The following is a 17238-nucleotide window of genomic DNA, read 5'->3' as shown; positions in this document are numbered from 1 at the left end:
AAGACGTGTAAGGAGACCATGGGCCCATTGGAAGGAGGCTTGGTGACCTACGTCTGCTGCCGTCCTGGAAGGGCCCTGTCTTGTAGGTGATCATCAGAAGTGATATTCGATGCTTGGAGTGGAAGGAACACCCATTCTGGATGTCCGCTACAAGTCCTTCAAAGAAGAGCCATCAAAAGTGCCCCTGGATCACCTAATGGCTGAACAGCTCAGACTTTGGGCTAATGTGCCGCAGAAGTCACTTGGAATTTTGGGGATCGACAGCTTGTGCTAATGAACTCCTTCCTGCCACATTTTGAGGTTGCAGAATTGAGGGGACCCGAGATACGTGGCAAAGTTCGATCGCAGCAAGTGTGCCTCCCTGCGTCGCTGTGCATCAGTGGCCATCAAAGACGGCTTTCCTGCATCCAGTCCTGTGCTGAAAGGGGGCCTGCATCAAGTTCTTCTGCATTCGCCAACCTGAAGACCTTGCACGCGCATTTGTTGCACACCGGAGAAGTGCTCGAACGTGCAGTCCCTGGGCATCAAGGACCACAGCTGAAGGTGGGAAAAGCGACATGGACCCTCTTCTGCAGACTTGCCCAGTCCTAAGAACAATCATAGTATGGGGGTGAATTGTAACAGTATTTACCTGAGCCTCTAATTCCCCTTTAAACATTTGGCCAATTTTAGAAACTTAGAAAAAGTTTAGCTTTGTCAATGCTTGCTCGTGCAAACATTCCGAAGTAGGGGACACTTCTTAGCTAGGATAACATGCGATCTACCCCTTGGACATTTACATTGGACCCCAGAAGCTCTACACTAATTATTTCCTGTCTCACAAAACTCTGTGGAACTTTGGTGAACGTTTGTGCACAAGGCCCCATACATTTTAGGGATGGACTTCTAAGGTTAGTGTTGTATCTCTGTGGACCTGTAGTGCAGCATACTAATAATTACCTTCCTTTGCAGGGGTTTGCTATGTATTTTGCCCTATTCCAGTGATTGTATATATGTTTCTTTTATCTAGAATTGTCTGGTAATATATGCTCGTAGTCATTTTGCATAGTGTTATATGGCCATAAATGAAGTATTTTTATAACCGATTTTCTCAGTGTGTTCCTTGACTTTTCACTGTGTATACTCATTGAGGACCCCTTTTGGGCTCACCACCATTTGCGACTTACACTTGACCCCTCGTCTTGTTACCTTGAACTGGTGTGTCTACAGAGCTGTCCCAGTCACTAAACTAGGTTGACCTATGCATCTGTCCACCAGTCCAGAGTATAGAAAAATCAGTCCTACCAGCTTCCACTTTCGCAAGCGTGCACCGACTCATGCCTGTTTCCTGCTCTCTAATCCCCTCATCACTACTAACGGCTCCTGCTGGCCCCTCCCGTCAAAACTGCCTACTACTTCCACCTGCTCCTACTTGTTAGACAAGATTGTATGCAGCTCCCTGTGGAAGACTGCACCAGCCTTGTCCTCTTGGCAATAGTTAACCCAACCTTCGGTATAAGCATGTACTACACAAGTTGGTAGAGTAACTGAGCAGCCAGGCTTATCTCAAGAGGGGTCCATGTGAGCCGTAGGGTTATTACACAGAGATTCAGAGTGACAAGTATCCAAATAAACACTCATAATCAAGGTTTCTTGATTAAACAATGATTTATTAATTTAACAGTTGAATAAGCCTTCTTTAGAAGGGAGCAAATATATTTAACACAAAAATATACTTCATAAATACACTCTGTTTCAATAGATCAGTAGATACCCATTTGGGATGGCACACATACACTTCCTACACCCAGAGGTGACTTAAATAACTAGGACACTGTGGACATTGATATATCACTTGCACAGAGTAATACTGAGGTTAGTGTCAAAAGAGATGGCGGAGGGAATAAAACGATGGTTAACACATTCTTAAGCAGGTAAGTACTTTTTGAACCCTCAAATGCAAAGTAAATTAACGCTTTCCTGAGGGACAGGTAAAGCACATATTCAGAGGTAAGAAGAGTCTTTCAGGGAGCCAGGACAGCCAAGGTTAGTTGAGCAAAAGTCTAGGTGAGAAGAAGCACTTCAGGTAAGTAAAAAGTCTTGAACAATGTTTGAGAATTCTTTGTAGAAAATGAAATCACTGTAGGGCCACAAGCTGGGAGGCTTGTGAGGGGCAAAGCTGCAAGCAGCTCTGCAAAGGCAACCAAGACCCATCTCAACTGAGAACTAGCAACTAGCAAGGCTACACAACAAGAGGCAAGTCCCGGTAGTTTTAAAGTTCCTTTGGGTAGAAGAAAGTGGTTCCAGCTGGCTTCTGTTCCTGGGTAGGTCTGCAGATCCTGTTGTTACTGGGCCTCAATCATGGGGACAAGAGGGAGGACATCTGGGGACTCCTGCCCTACGAATGAAAGGTCGGCGCAGCAATGGCCAAAATTCATATCAGCAGTACTTCGCGGTTTCAGCTTCTTGCGGCTCTCGCAAACAGCACCACCGTGGTTCTCAGACACCTTCATGGACTTTCCTCGCATCTGGGGTCCTGCACTCTGTTGAGGGGGCTAAGGCTTGGTCAGTCCGGCATCATGGGAGTCTGGAGGACCTTCCTGGAGCTCGGGTCCTACTAAAACAATGCACTCGATTCTGATGGTCCTCTCCCTGGCAATCCGTTCCTGCAGCAGCAATGGAAGTACATCCAGCTCTGAGGGGATGTCCAGAAGAGTTCGCTTTGGGGTTGATTGGTCCCACCAACTCAAGGGGAGAAGTCGTCCTTGCAGGGCTTCTCTAGTCGAGAGGGAATTCGGAGTTTCAGCACAGCAGCAGGGCTTCACCAGGCAAACCAACGGTCCAGGAGTTGCAGCAGGCATCTCTTCCAAGTTTTTCTTCTGATTCCTTCGTCCAGTGGTGGACTGCGTTCCAAGTAAAAAAAGCTTCTCCTTTTATGCAGGTTTCTCCCATTCATTCCAGCATAGCTGTCAATCACACAGCCAGCCAGCCAATCACCTTTGGGTGAATTCCTGTAACCAAGGGTATTAAGCAGAGGGAGTTTCAGGCACCTCCCTCACTTCCTGCCCCTGCAGAGATACAGAAGCCAGATGTGGGCTTCACTTGTGAATCCCACCAAAGACAAAATGAACAAAGGGACCAAACCAGGTTTACCGAGCAGAGTAAATCTCAAGGAGAAACTTTCCAGCAAGAAATGGCAAAAAAAAGACGACCGGGGCCATTTTGACAAAATGGGCACCCATGGATACTTTACTGCAACTGCGAACGCAGCCCGTGGTAAAAACACACATTGGTAGTAAAAAGTAAACCACTACCACCAGCCATTAATTGTAGAAAGGGTAACACAAAAATGTTACATGAGAAACTAGACAAGGGGGATACCAAGTAACCCCTCCAGCACCCTATGGTAGGATAGTGTGTGCTGGGTCTAGAAAGTTATAAGATATAAGTAAAGTCAATTTCACTTCACTGCTTTTGGAGACAAAAGTTTCAACAAGAGAAGGTATTTAAAGCTTTGGGAAATCTAAGAGACTTGCCTGTGCCACTGCACTGAAGATGCTGTGTGTCACAATGTAAAGATAATGCCTATGGAGTTTGTCAGACTCCAAAGTCAAAAGAAACACAGAGACCAAATCACAATAAAAATATATGAGAGGGTGAGAAGAAGGGCTCACTCTCTCCAGGTTAGAAATTAAAAGGCCTAAAGTCCAGCAAAAGAGCTGGTGGTCTCTAAGGTAGTAGGGAATTGGCACATTCACGAGAATTCTCCCTAACACATTCTCCCCAAATTCCAGCTTCCTATCTTCAAAGGAGCCTGTCCCGCAGCAGCTTCAGTGACCGCAGCTACATGGATGCCTTTTGTCGCCTGCAAACGGTGACCGTTGCTGGAACTCGCCCCCACCCATTCCATGAAGTGTCCTGAAGGTCTGCATCGTTGGAATCCGCATTTCTTTGACAGGGACTGCATCTGCAGTTACACCCGACCGGAAGAATCCTCAAACCTGAAAGTCATAGGCACCTCTCACTGGAACAAACGATGGAAAAATTGAACCCCAGCAAACCCCAGATGACTCACCACAACATCTGGGAACATAGTCAGGGGGAAAGTAAGTATAACAGTACCTGTCCCCCCCCTGTCCTCCATAGGATGGCATTAGGAACATGTCCCTTTGTCTCCCATTTCCCATTTACCTACCTTTGGTCGTCAAACCCGCAATGGGTATCCTACACCTGGGTTAATCTTGGGTCTGGAAAAAAAGGAGACAACGTACCTATTTTCTGACATATAGTTGCCAAACTTTTAAATAGTTTTGAAACGAATCACCCCCAGAAGCCCACTGCATTATTTGAGAGAACTCTGTGAGAAACCTTTTGTTGGTACCTGTGACTTTTGGGCACTAGGCCCCACACATCCTAGAGCTGGACCTCTCAAGAAAGGGCTATTGTCCTTGCGACTGGTTCCCATCATTATACTGCATCTGCATTACTTACCCGTTTTTCCCTGGTTAACTTATTTGATGTTTAGAAAGTGATCCTACATGTAATGGTATATATTTGTATGCTGAAGGCTTAAAATAAAGAACATTTTTTACAACCGTCTAAGCTGAATTATTGTGTGCCATTCTGAGTGGACTCATTGAGGGTCCCTGACCACACTCCGAGATTAAGCCGTTGCTCCTCTCCACTTGGCTAAACTCCCAGAGATCCATGATCACCATAAAAAGGGTAGCCTGCTAAAATTGATCCACCAGATCCAGAAACCCATCTTAATACTTCTCACATTTCTGTTTAATGGGTAAAAAAGTCACTGTTTAGACAAAGGATGTGATGCATGCTTCCCTTGCCGGTAGTTACCAAAAACTCACTCTCTTTCACGTTTTACTTTCAATAACAACTCTCTGGTCATGTTCTAGAGTCTCTTGCTCATATGAAGCCATTGCTGCCGTGCTCCTTCCTTCACTCCTTCCCTTGCTCGTTCAAATCTTCATTTCCTTCATAGGAGGCCACTAGCCCAGTGTCAGAGAGGTCATAGTCAAATTGACCAGGACGTGAAGGCCCACGCTTACAGTGGGAAAGTGTACTACAAGCCCATCTGAAGGCACCTAATTTCATCTTGGCTTTGGCAGCAGTAAATGGTGGCCCCTCGGTCTACCTTTGTCTAGAACAGAAGTTTTTCACCACAAATAGCCAACACAGTTTACTTTGTCAATGCCAGCGGTTAAGTCTTCCTGCTATTTCCCCATCACAGAGGACCCGAGGGCCTCAAAAAGTAAAGATTTGCCATCCTCCTTTATTTGATACAGTTACATGCTTGAGATGGGATTCCATACAGCCAATGTGCAGTGGAACCTACATAGTGTACAGCCTTACACACCTCACGTATGTGTGCTATAGCCGGCCACTATACCATTGATAAAAGATGCACACTCACCGCACTCCTCCTTGGGTTCATCTGATCCGTCTCCGCAGTCATCCTCCCCATCACACTTCCACCGGGCTGGGATACACCGGCCAGAGTCCTTGCAGCGGAACTCGTCAACCCCGCATGTCATCTGGGCTAAAAACACAACATGCACATGGCTGTAAGTGGTCAGCAGTTTTACAGGTGTCCCAACAAATATTATTGCCATAACACAACCAGAATACATTTAACATACCTAAAAAATGATTACCAATATTCAAAATGCACCATGTGTGTTTCTGATTGGTTATCAGGAAGCATATTTTTTATGAACATTCCATTGACATTAAAAACAGGTCTACACATTGCTCTGTGTATCGAACAGTACACCAAGCAATGTACACATTTATTCCAGGGCAAATGGAATTGCAACATGCATGGTGGAAAAACGCCTAACCTAAACTTAAATCTAAGATGGGAGCAAGCGTTGACCATCAAATGAAAATAAGGCAGTCCTAGTGGCGTTGTGTCAAAATAAAAGGGCCTATACTAAGAACAACCTATTGCCAATCCTTACACTAAACACAAAAGTGTGGGATAGGGTCTCTATAAAGAAAGAAGTATTCTCAAATCAGAAGTCGGCATACGATTGCCAGGGGTCTCCCTTCCCCGCGTTTTCAGCACAGGACAAGGTGGATCTCTTGAGCACAGCACACACTCTAGCTTTCTCCAGCACTAGTCGGCAGTTCCGCTCCAGCTAGGAGGTTCTTCGATGTGTAAAAAGTCTCTTTCTACTAAAAAGTCTCTTGCCCTCGAGGGGCTGATCGTTCCAAACACACAGTTTTGTTCTACAAATGCTTTGGGCGACTACTTCACCCCGGGTCCCCCCTCTTCTGGGCACGGACCCTCAAATGACGATTGGGATTCACTCCCCTTTCACACGATGCAGGATTCACTTCCATTGCTTTCTCTCAGTGCAGGATTCACTCCCTTTTGCTTTTTACATAGTTTGTAGATCAAAGTTTTTCAATTGTACAGGGATTTAGCTTGACCTCCTGTATGACCACGTTGACCTACTTTGGTGGCTCTCCAACTGCCTTCTGGGATGTGTAGTTTTGCTCAGATGGGGATCGACCAGAGTCTCTGGAGCTAGCACCCACATGGTGCCAGTTTCCCTCAGCAGCTGGTCTCCCCTTAACACTTTCCACAGTTCATTGAACTTGGTTCAAACTTGCCACTTTGCGACTCTCATTCAATACAGCCCGGTTCTTATCGGCTCTCCCCTCGACTCACCGACTGATGAACCGCTTGGCTTTCCGCTTCACTGGAGGCTAGGCCGGTACCACGGTCACGGGAGCTTCCTTTGCTCCTGCTCATCGACATAGGCTTGCCCTGTGAACCATTGACATGTGCTCCAAGACACTTGAGCTACTGTTTGCAGCCTTATGCTCTCCTCCACAATGGATCTGCAGGCCTTTGGGATGAAAATGCCAAGGTTGCTTCTCTCTTCTCCACCCTCTCAATTCCTGCCACCTTTCTCCTTCTCTTGAACTGCTGTGCTTGGTTAGCTGTGCTGTTGTGCTGTCTGCCGTTCTCGTACGGTGCTCTTGCTTCACCATTTATCCATGTGGGGAAGGGAAAGGGACGTCAGGTGTGTGTGATTCTGATCAATTGCCTGACTGTGCCTGACCCTTGTATTGGGACATGCCAGGTAACAGCCCTGTTAGTCCTTTCTCTAGTGTGTCGTACCAAAGTGTTAGTACGAGAAAAGGGGGGTGGGGGGGTGGGCAGTGTTTTGGAATATCCTACTATTAGGATGGGGAAAATGGAAGGGAATACAGTGTCTCATCCGTCGGTGTCCCACTCCCACAGGACCCCTCATCCAGGTGAACCCCCGCACTTGTCCACCCCTAGCAACTGGATACAAAAGCGATGGCTGTGTCCTGGCCACCTGGGTGACAGATCCCTGGGGACCAGACAGGGAGACACCTTCAGGTTTCTCACAGAGGGCTGTCGAATCAGTACAAAGAAATTGTAATACACATATGGTCCAAAGAAACACTATGTATTGTAAAAATAAAGGGTTTAAATACAAGTAGACCAAGGTAAATCGTGGGTAAATAAGTACGATCACATTTTATAGAACCACAATTATAAAAACAACACTATGCTTTAGAGTAGGCAGACCAAACCATAGAACCTTATTCAGAATACCTAAAAGTAATTTTAGGGAAGTCAAACCTTATCATCCACATTCAGTATAGGTCACACCTATTCTTGGGGAGTAAAACCATGAGTTACTTTCAGGTTACTTTAGAGTAATTCAAGGGTAGTAGACCCTGTCAGTTATGCAGTGACACTCAACAAGGAACTTGCATAGTAAACCAACTTGCAAATATACTTTTCTGAATAGTGGAAAACAGATTTAAGGGACAGTATATACCTCTACTACATTCGCGATAAAACACAGTTATGCTAGGTGAGACGTTTTTGGTGTAATATACAATTACAGTTGCTTTTCAGTTCAGTTGAACACCGTCTAAGATAAGCAAGAACTCTTTACACTAATGTAGTATGCACCAGGCAGACGAAGGTCAACTACACCTAAATTAACTCCTTTCAAGAATGGCACACATCTATTCTGGCAGGTAAAACCTAATGTTGTAATGTACTATTAGAGTTGCTTTTCAGATCAGTGCAACACAGATTGTGGTAAGCAATAACTAACTTATTTTAGGATGGCACACAACTAACACAAGGTAAGTAAAATCTATTTACTTTTCAAAGGAGCTACCAGCAACTTAAAGGTAAGTATAACCTAAGGCAGACTTATTCCTGACAGGCTAACAGCAAGTAAGGGAAAGCAAGACCTGATTGGGGACACTCATACATGTATCCTAACAGGAATAGCAAAGTGAAACCAACAGCATTACTTTTGGGAAAGAGGCACAACCAATTCACAGGTGAGTAAATTAACCTTATATGGGATACATTACTCACCGTAATCGTATTTCTGATGCTTGTATCTGCTTAGATTCACATGCTGTGCATAGGCCGACATCTAGCGGAAGCTGCAGAGTATTACAGTTTGTTTTTCGAAACTCAAAAATGGGCGTTGACACAGGGCGTGGCATTAATACTATCCCTAGTGTGACGTCCACTGTACCCATGATCCCTCACGCGTGTAAGACCCTCAGATTGTATTTTTTCTGACATGAGGTAGCATGAGGAGTAGCGCGAGTACAGGTTATCCAAGCAGATAAATAAGACTACAAGCATCCATGCGCCTTCTCACAGAGGGGAGGAAGGGTGGGCGTATGTGAATCTAAGCAGATACAAGCATCAGAAATACGATTACGGTGAGTAATGTATCCCTTCTGAGGCTTTTGGAATCTGCTTAGATCACATGCTGTGCATAGATTAGTGAGCAGTGCTAGAAGGAGGTGGGATGTGAGAAGGGTCATGAGCAAACGGGTGTCTTAGAACTGCTTGTCCCACTCGAGTATCTGCCTTGGAATGAGTGTCAATGCAGTAGTGCTGAGTAAAAGTGTGAATAGAGCTCCATGTAGCTGCTTTGCAAATGGTGTCAAGGGGTACATTTGCAATGAAAGCCAGAGTGGCCCCAATGCCTCTTGTAGAGTGGGCTCTTGGCGTAAAAGGCAGAGTCTTTTCAGAAAGGGAGTAACATAGCTGGATACAATTGACTATCCAGTTGGAGATGGCACCCTCTCTGCCTGTAGCTACGGACACAAAAAGTTGGTCTATTTTTCTTAGCGGCCTGGTCTTGTCTACATAGTAGAGGACCGCTTTTCGCACATCTAGAGTGTGTAGTTTCACCTCAGCAGAGCTTTTGGGTTCTTGGAAGAAGGCCGGAAGCTCAATGGACTGGTTAATGTGGAATTTAGAAATTCATTTAGGTGAGAACCTAGGGTGTGTTCGTAGAACCAGTTTATCCTTATGAACAGTAAAGAAATGATCCTGCACTGACAGAGCCTGAATTTCACCGACCCTTCTTATGGATGTAATGGCTACTAAGAAGGCAGTTTTATAGGTCAGGTGTTTGAGACTGGCTTTATGCATGGGTTCAAAGGGTGGACCCATGAGCTTAGCAAGCACCACATTAAGGTCCCATCCAGGTGGTGGGTTTGAAATTGGAGGGTGGAGTCTCTTTACCTCTTCCATGAAGGCTTCAACCACTGGTACTTTCCACCACGAAACTGTTATGCGAGGTGGTGTAGGCTGACAGCGCCGCCAGGTGTACCTTGAGTGAATTAAATACCAACCTTGCATCCACAGGTGGAGCATGTAAGTGACAATATTGGAAGGAGTGCAATCAACCAGGTTGATTTGCTTATTCTGGCACCAGGTAACGAATCTCTTTCATTTATCAAAATACCTGTGCCTCATGTTTGGTTTCCTAGATTCCTTTAGGATGTCCATGCACCTCTGTGTTAAGTTGAGATGTCCAAACTCTATGACTTCAGGAGCCATGCTGCCAAGTTCATTGAGCCGGGTTGAGGATGCACTGTTTGAACTTGGTGCTGGGATAGTAGATTGTGCAAGCATGGGAGTCTGATGGGTTTCCACACTGCTAGTCTACACAGGTGTGGGAACCACGGTTGTCTCGCCCACATGGGAGCAACTAGGATGAGCGTCATCGATTCCCTGTGCATCTTGTTGACCACTTTCCTCATGAGAGGAGTTGGTGGAAAAGCGTAGGCAAACACCCCTGACCAGTTTATCCACAGGGCGTTCCCCTTGGAGTCTGGCTGGGGGAACCTGGATGGGAATCCTGGGCATTGTCTGTTTTCGCTTGTGGCGAATAGGTCTTTAGTGGGGAAACCCCACTGAGAGAAGAGATCTTCTACGATTTCTCTGTGCAGACACCATTCGTGTTCTTCTGGGAGGTGATCTCTGCTCAAAGCGTCTGCTAGTGAATTGAGATCCCCCGGAACATGTTGAGATGACCGGTAAATGTTCCATCTGAGTGCCCATGTCCAAATTTTCTGGGCAAGCCTGGACAGATTTGGCGAACGAGTCCCTCCCTGTTTATGTAAAACATCGCTGTTGTACTGTCCGTTAGGATCTGTACTGACAGATTCAACAGGTGGGGTTAGAACGCTCGAAGCGCTCTGAAGACTGCCAGGAGTTCTAGCAGATTGATATGATTTTTGGCCACTGTGAGAGACCAGAGAACCTGAGCTGTGTGGTGGAGGAGGTGTGCTCCCCACCCTGACCGGGACGCGTCTGTAGTGACTACAGCTTGTACCTATGGATTGTAAAAGGGTTTCCCCTTTGACAGGTTCTCTCTTGTCCACCAGTGAAGACTTTGTACAAGTCTTGGCGAAACGACCACTAGATCGTCCCACTGACCACTTGCTTGAAACCACTGTTTCGCCAACCATTCTTGCATGGGTCGCATGTGCAGGCGCGCGTGGGGGACCCGGTAAATACATGATGCCATCAAGCCTAGCAAATGCATCGCTTTGCGCACCCTTATCTGGCGACCGGGCTGATGTAGAGGAATTTGCAATAGTAGATTCCGAATTCTTTCCTCTAATGGAAAGGCCAACCCCTCTTGGGTGTTTTGGTACAGCTCCTAGGAACTTACCAGTGAAGGGTCCATTCTTCTTTGGATCGACTTAAGGATAGGGATGGCCTGTGCAACAGGTCTCCTTTCTCCCACCAACTCTTCGGCAAAATCTCTTTCCTCTTAAGCACCCTGGGTGTCAATGTGGAAGTGGTTTGCTGCTCGAGATAGGACTTCATTTAGGAGAGGCTGGTTGTCGACAGGGGAGTCGGTAACCGGTGGTTCTTTATCTACCGGGGAATCTACCCTGTATGTTTCTGGGTCGTCCTCTTCCTCCTCTTGTTCCTCATCATCCCCCATAGTAGGCCGTCCCAGTCTGTTCTTCCAACATGCCCAAATCTGTATCCTCACAAAGGGAAGGATCTTCTTGTTCTTGAGAATATGGGTGTATGTGGAAGGGATCTGAAGACCGTGTTGTTGCGAACCGGGACTTTTTACTTGGGGGGATTGGATCTTTGGAGCCTGAGGGTGCTGACCCGTCGGGGTTATAAGTGAGAAAATGTTCAGGATTTTTGGCATACAAATCCGCCAATGATGACATTCTTGACATGACCCTATCTATGTCCTCACTAGACCACTCTCTTGAACTGAGAATGACTCTTCCTGGGGGGAGTTTCACTGTCTCATCTATAATAGAGGTCTGAGACCTGTCTGTCTGTTTGAGTGGAGTGGAATGTTTTTGAGGTGTGGAAGTAGGCTGAGTCTGCTTCCTCTGTTTCCCCCCCCCCTCCCTGTGGCTGGAAGAGTGTTTACCCTGCTTTTTTGGGCCTTCGGAGCTTTTTGACGCCTGGCGTCGAGCTTCAGTAGAGGTGTCACTATCCTTCGACCGTGCAGGTTGGGATCCGGGAATAGGCGTTACTTGGGCTGCTGGTGCCGACTCCTGGAGTGCGGTCTGGGGATAGAGGTCGGCTTCGTCTTCCGACGATCGAACCTCGGTTACCTTGGGGAGCGAGGCACTCTTGGCAATAGTGGATGATTGCCTGGAGTCATGCGACGATCTAGATCGAGAACGCCCAGAGGACGCCGATTCGGTCCGTTCCCTATGTGCCTCTTTCCGAGAGCTTGACGTGCGCGTCGAGTCTCGGTGGGACTTCATGTGTTTGGAAGTGCTCTGGGTTGCGCTTACGTCGCCGGGGGTCTTCCCCATAGCTGCCCTGCCGGATGACCTTCCGAGTTCGGGGACCTGCGCCTGGCTGTCTTTCGACGCCGCGTTGCCCTCACCGTCCGAAAGTACGGTGTCGTTGATGTCGCTGAAGGCACCCTCCGCGGCCATGGCCTCTTGACGCCTGGCGTGGTGGGCCCAACGCTTGGTGGAACGGTCTTTTAGTGTTTTAGGTTTAAACCTACTACACGCTCTGCAATTTGCCTCAGGGTGATCCCTTGGCAAGCAGAGATTGCACGTGGCGTGTCTGTCAACCCAAGGATACTTGCGGTTGCACTTTGGGCAAAATTGGAAAGGGGTATCCTCCATACGCACCTTGAGGCAGCGGGCTGGTAAGTGTAGGAATATATAAGAATGTATAAGAGTGTAGAGTATGTCCACCCCCCACTCTCCCTACTTGTAGGGCCGAGGCCAGAGGCCTTCCGAGGCCCACTCCGTCGTGAAGCTCTCGACGGGCGATTTCTTCACCGGGTCGGCTTCGAGTGTTGAATTTCGGTAACTCGACGGTGGGGTGGAGAAATGGGGAAATATAACAATATTTTTCCAAAGTATGGCTAATGCCAGGGAACTCCGCGGAATGCTTCCGACCAGTATGGCGGAAAAAAACAATCTGATGGTCTTAGACGCGTGAGGAATCATGGGTACAGTGGACGTCACACTAGGGATAGTATTACTGGCACGCCCTGTGTCGACGATATACATATACACACATATACACACATATACACACACACACACACACACACACACACACACACACACACACACACACACACACACACACACACACACACACACACACACACACACACTTCTCAGAATAGTGCAACACACATTCAAGTTAAGCACCTTTGTAACTGTTTAGAGTTAGTTACCAACAAACTTCTTTTACAAGTAACTCACTTTTCAAGGCAGTGCCCTTTTCTTATCCAGTCCTTCCCTTATTCTTTGCATGAGTTCACTCAGATGCAGTAGAAGGAATCTAGTGGTCTAGGTACCAGCTGTAGGCAGGGTGAGATAGAGTTCAGTTGCAGGCAAAGTCAGAGTTCCAGAGGAAGACGGTTCAAACAAGTAAGTATTTAACTTTAAAGTAAGTTGAGGGTCCATGGAGTTCAGAGACGACACACTAGGAGGATTCCGCAGTGGACATGGGAGAACTCGATGAGTGGGCTCCCAATCAAAGAAAACACCCCAAAGCTATACAAGAATTACAAAGGCTTAATGGTAGGTAAAATACCCCAGCCACACAGTACCTCAGCACAGAAGATGAGTTGCAGCAGAACACTTCAGGATCTGCAGCCAAAAACCTGGTTGATGGATTCCTTTGTCAAGAAGATGGAAGACCGTACTTTGGAAGGACTTTTGCAGCAGGGATCACGGGAGAAGGCTCCAGGCAAGAGTTTCCTCATGGCTTGATGCGGCTCTGGTTTTGGCACCCCTTTTCAGGAGCCAGAAAGAAGACTGAATATCACTGGTTGGATTCTCATCGTTTCCAAGGTCCAGCACTCTGATGAAGGGACTTTTCGGATGAGAGTAATGTCTTTGGAGATCCAGCAGGATGCCGATAAGGTTTCAGTAAGATTCGGAAATTCGGAAGACCGTGCACCGCAAAATGGCTTACGGTCCCAGGGTATTGAAGCCCTGCAAGGTCGCAGCACAACGTGGAATGGCTCAAAATGCAAGTCTTCTTGGGACTAGTCAATCTCAACAGACTTTGGGTACGAGTCGTGTTTGGGACTCCCAGGTCGATTGGAAGGAAGGGCTACAGCAGGCTCTCCGGTCGCTGGAAATTGTTCCAGTTGCGGTATCTTCATATTCGGATTTGCTTCCAGTGGTTGACTACCTCTTCAGCTTCCAGAATCTGACTTTTATGCAGGAACTCAGCCAATCAAACAGCCATGCAACATTCGAACTTGAGGGGGGGAGGGGGCAGGTGGGTTGGCAGTCCTTTCAGGACAGCCAGCCTCCCAGTTTGAACTGGATTCTCAGAGTCAGGCTGGAAGACAAAGGGCTGCAGAGTTTTGGACTCCTCCCTCGCTTCCTGCCTTCACAGACACTCTGGAGTCTGGGCAGGGAGGATTCCCGCCAAAGATCAAAATCAAACAAAGGACTTTCCCCTCCCTGGATGTCAGGGGAAGGAACAAGAAAGGAGAAGGAACACTAAAATGGCAAATAAAGAAGACTATGTCCATTTCGGTACAATGAGCACACATGGGTGTCTTTACCGGGGCTGTGGAAAGAGCTTGTGGTTAAGGTGCACTGAATTAATAAAAAGGTCCACTACCACCTGTAATATAACTGTTACATTTATAATGAGAAAGGTATCTCCCCAGCCCTCCACATAAGGTGGGGGTTGCTGGTATCACTTAATGCAATGCAAAAGGGATCCAAAGATCCGTTCTACCCTAGGGAACTTTTGTTCCCACATGTTTAGCCAGAGAAGGTTAATAGGGGAGCCCCAAGGGCAAAACAGCAAAATTAGGCAGCATGTGCCAAAAGTTTTCAAAGAGGATAACATTAAAAAGACTATGGAGAGTCTTAAAAATGTCACCCATAAAAAAAAGTAAAAGACAGTGTGGAAAAAGGTTCCCACTCACTGAGGTATAGGGAAACAATGTACCAGTTCACCAAAAAGTTCTGGGGTTGACACAAGTCAGTAAGATTTATCATTTCTATGAAAATCTTAACAGCCCAATATTAGGCCTTTCTCCCTCTATCTAGGTGTCCAAAATATAGGTTTTACGGCATCTACTGCAGTACATTTACTGTTGTACCACCATTTTGTGGCAACTTTTTGGCCCGTCCTCCCTCTATCCAGGTGTTCCAATCCTAGTTGTTACTGCATTCCCTGATACACATTACTTTTAGGCATTTTTACCCCCACACAGACATCCAGAAACTAGGTGTTACTACTTCTGCTGCTCTGCCCCATTTTAGGTCCAGATATCCCAGATCTGAGGGCTACTGCATTACCGGTGCACACCCATTCTAGACCCTTCCCCTTTCTATCCAGGTGTCCAAAAGGTTGGTCAGACTAGATCCAAGATAGCCGCACTGCAACCAACCATATCTGGAATCTAGGCCAATAGTACTTGCAAGCTATACTTGACACAATACCTACTGTGCCCATAATCTGAGCTTCTCCCCCTCTTGCCAGGCACCCAATATCTAGGTGTTTCCACTTTCTCTACTCCGCCCTAAATCAGGGACTCTCTTCCACATGCTAAGCTTCCCATATCTAGGAATTAACGGATTACCATCCTACGCCTCTTCCACTTACCAGGCATCCCCAAGCTAAGTACTACTGGTGTGCCCCGTTAGCTAAGCTAGTGGTGCCTCATAACTAATGACTGCATCTCCAACCCAGACACCTTCACCAACCAAGGTTCAGACAACACAGCTCTTGCAGCTAGCACGACACCCCACAACTTGGGTTGTCTCTGCACTGTCGGTAGAACCCCCTACCCCAAACGCCCTCTCCCACTGCACGCAAACCTTTCAGTCCATACCAACTCAACGGCTACCTAGAAGCACAACCCGCCTCCTATAACATCAACCAAAGGACCCCAAATATAAACAAAAAGGGAAAAATAAAATCACATTGGAGACAAAAGGGAAATACCTGCAAAAGACTGAACTGCAAAGGTATACTACCAATGGTTCAACAACCAAAAGGACCACAAGGTGAACACCATACCGGAAACACAAAGGACATATCAGTAAACAACTGAATTGCGAGGACCTACAACCCCTGTTTGAAGTGCAATAGCGCAAACCCCCTAAACTAATAAATTCCAAAGAACCACAATATGCCACAACACAGAACAGGACGATGCAAGAGAAAACTGGGTGAAAGAATAAATCAAATGGAACTACACCATGGCACTCCACCAAAAAGCAGACACAACAGAACACACCCATGACAGAAAACAGAACAAACTCCAAGAGAACGGAACAATCTTTATACCCAACACCGTACCTCATCATGAACCACCAACCAGAACAATTCACAACCACCAACAATGCTAGACACCCCAGCAAGATAACAGGACTGCACTGGAAAAGACCAGAAACACCCAGAAGGAACAAAGGGGAAATCAACGCCCTCACTCCATATATCACCAAACACTAGGGCACCTACAGTATCTGCAACAAGATACAGAAGAGTAACTGGAAGAAGTCAGGAACAACCCAATACAAAACTTAGGTCTACTCAATGACAACACAGACCCCACTGAGCACACCACAAATCCAGAGAGCAACAAGGAAAAACCGCCAACAAGACCACTATATGAAGAAACCAGGAACAAAACAATGCTATACAAATACACTGCAATCTATTCAACGCTAGATCAATGTCCAAACATGCTACAGAGATCTATGATCTACTCAGCGACAGTGGAATAGACATCTTATTCATCACAGAAACCTGGCTAAATTACAACTACAAAGTCACACTACACAGCTGCATACCCAACTACTTAAAATGCACACAGGTAAACAGAATAGTAAAAAAGAGGAGGACTTGCAATAGCCTACAATGAACACCTGAAAATAAAATCAGACGACCTACTAAACACCAGAAACTACAAATAGACCACCGACCTACGACGCAGCCTTCATAGACACCTTCATAGGTGTCATGAACATAGCCATCAAACACGACCACCTGATCATCCTTGCATAAGTCAACATATGGTTTGAAGAAGAGAAAGCAAATTGCCAAAAATTACTAATCAAGCAACTCCAGACAATGAAACTACGTCAGACGGTAAAAGGAGCGACACATAGCATGACACTCGACGCAATCTTCACCAACAAAACCCAGATCTCTACTGCACTGCCAATACAAATACTATGGAGCCATCACCTCATTATACCATTCATGATCCATCTACCAGCCAAAGCATACAAACTGCCCCAAAAGCTCTCCACGATCTGGAAGAGAAACTGGAATTCCATCAAAAGTAATAACTTAATAGAACAACTGGAATCCTTGAAACCATTATCTGCCAAGCCTGGATGGAACCGACCTAGACGAAAGGGCAGACCTAATCCAGAATTGCCGACATAATAGACATCCCCCCTACATCTTCTAAACTTCAT

The 17238-nt window shown here is 46.5% G+C and overlaps 1 protein-coding gene across 2 annotated transcripts in view; it reads right to left on the bottom strand.

Moving 5' to 3' along the window:
* LRP1 (LDL receptor related protein 1) overlaps positions 1 to 17238 on the bottom strand; it is a 1300039-nt gene that overhangs the window by 209935 nt on the left and 1072866 nt on the right. For both annotated transcript variants that reach the window (XM_069653565.1, XM_069653566.1), the window contains exon 67: positions 5411 to 5536. In XM_069653565.1, coding sequence (XP_069509666.1) covers positions 5411 to 5536 — 126 coding nt within the window. The remainder of the gene's footprint in view (positions 1 to 5410; positions 5537 to 17238) is intronic.

The sequence above is a fragment of the Ambystoma mexicanum genome, chromosome 3q, assembly GCF_040938575.1.
Source record: "Ambystoma mexicanum isolate Mex_15411 chromosome 3q, UKY_AmexF1_1, whole genome shotgun sequence".
NCBI lineage: Eukaryota > Metazoa > Chordata > Amphibia > Caudata > Ambystomatidae > Ambystoma > Ambystoma mexicanum.
The sequence above is the reverse complement of the archived record's forward strand: the minus strand, read 5'-3'. Positions and strand labels throughout refer to the sequence as shown.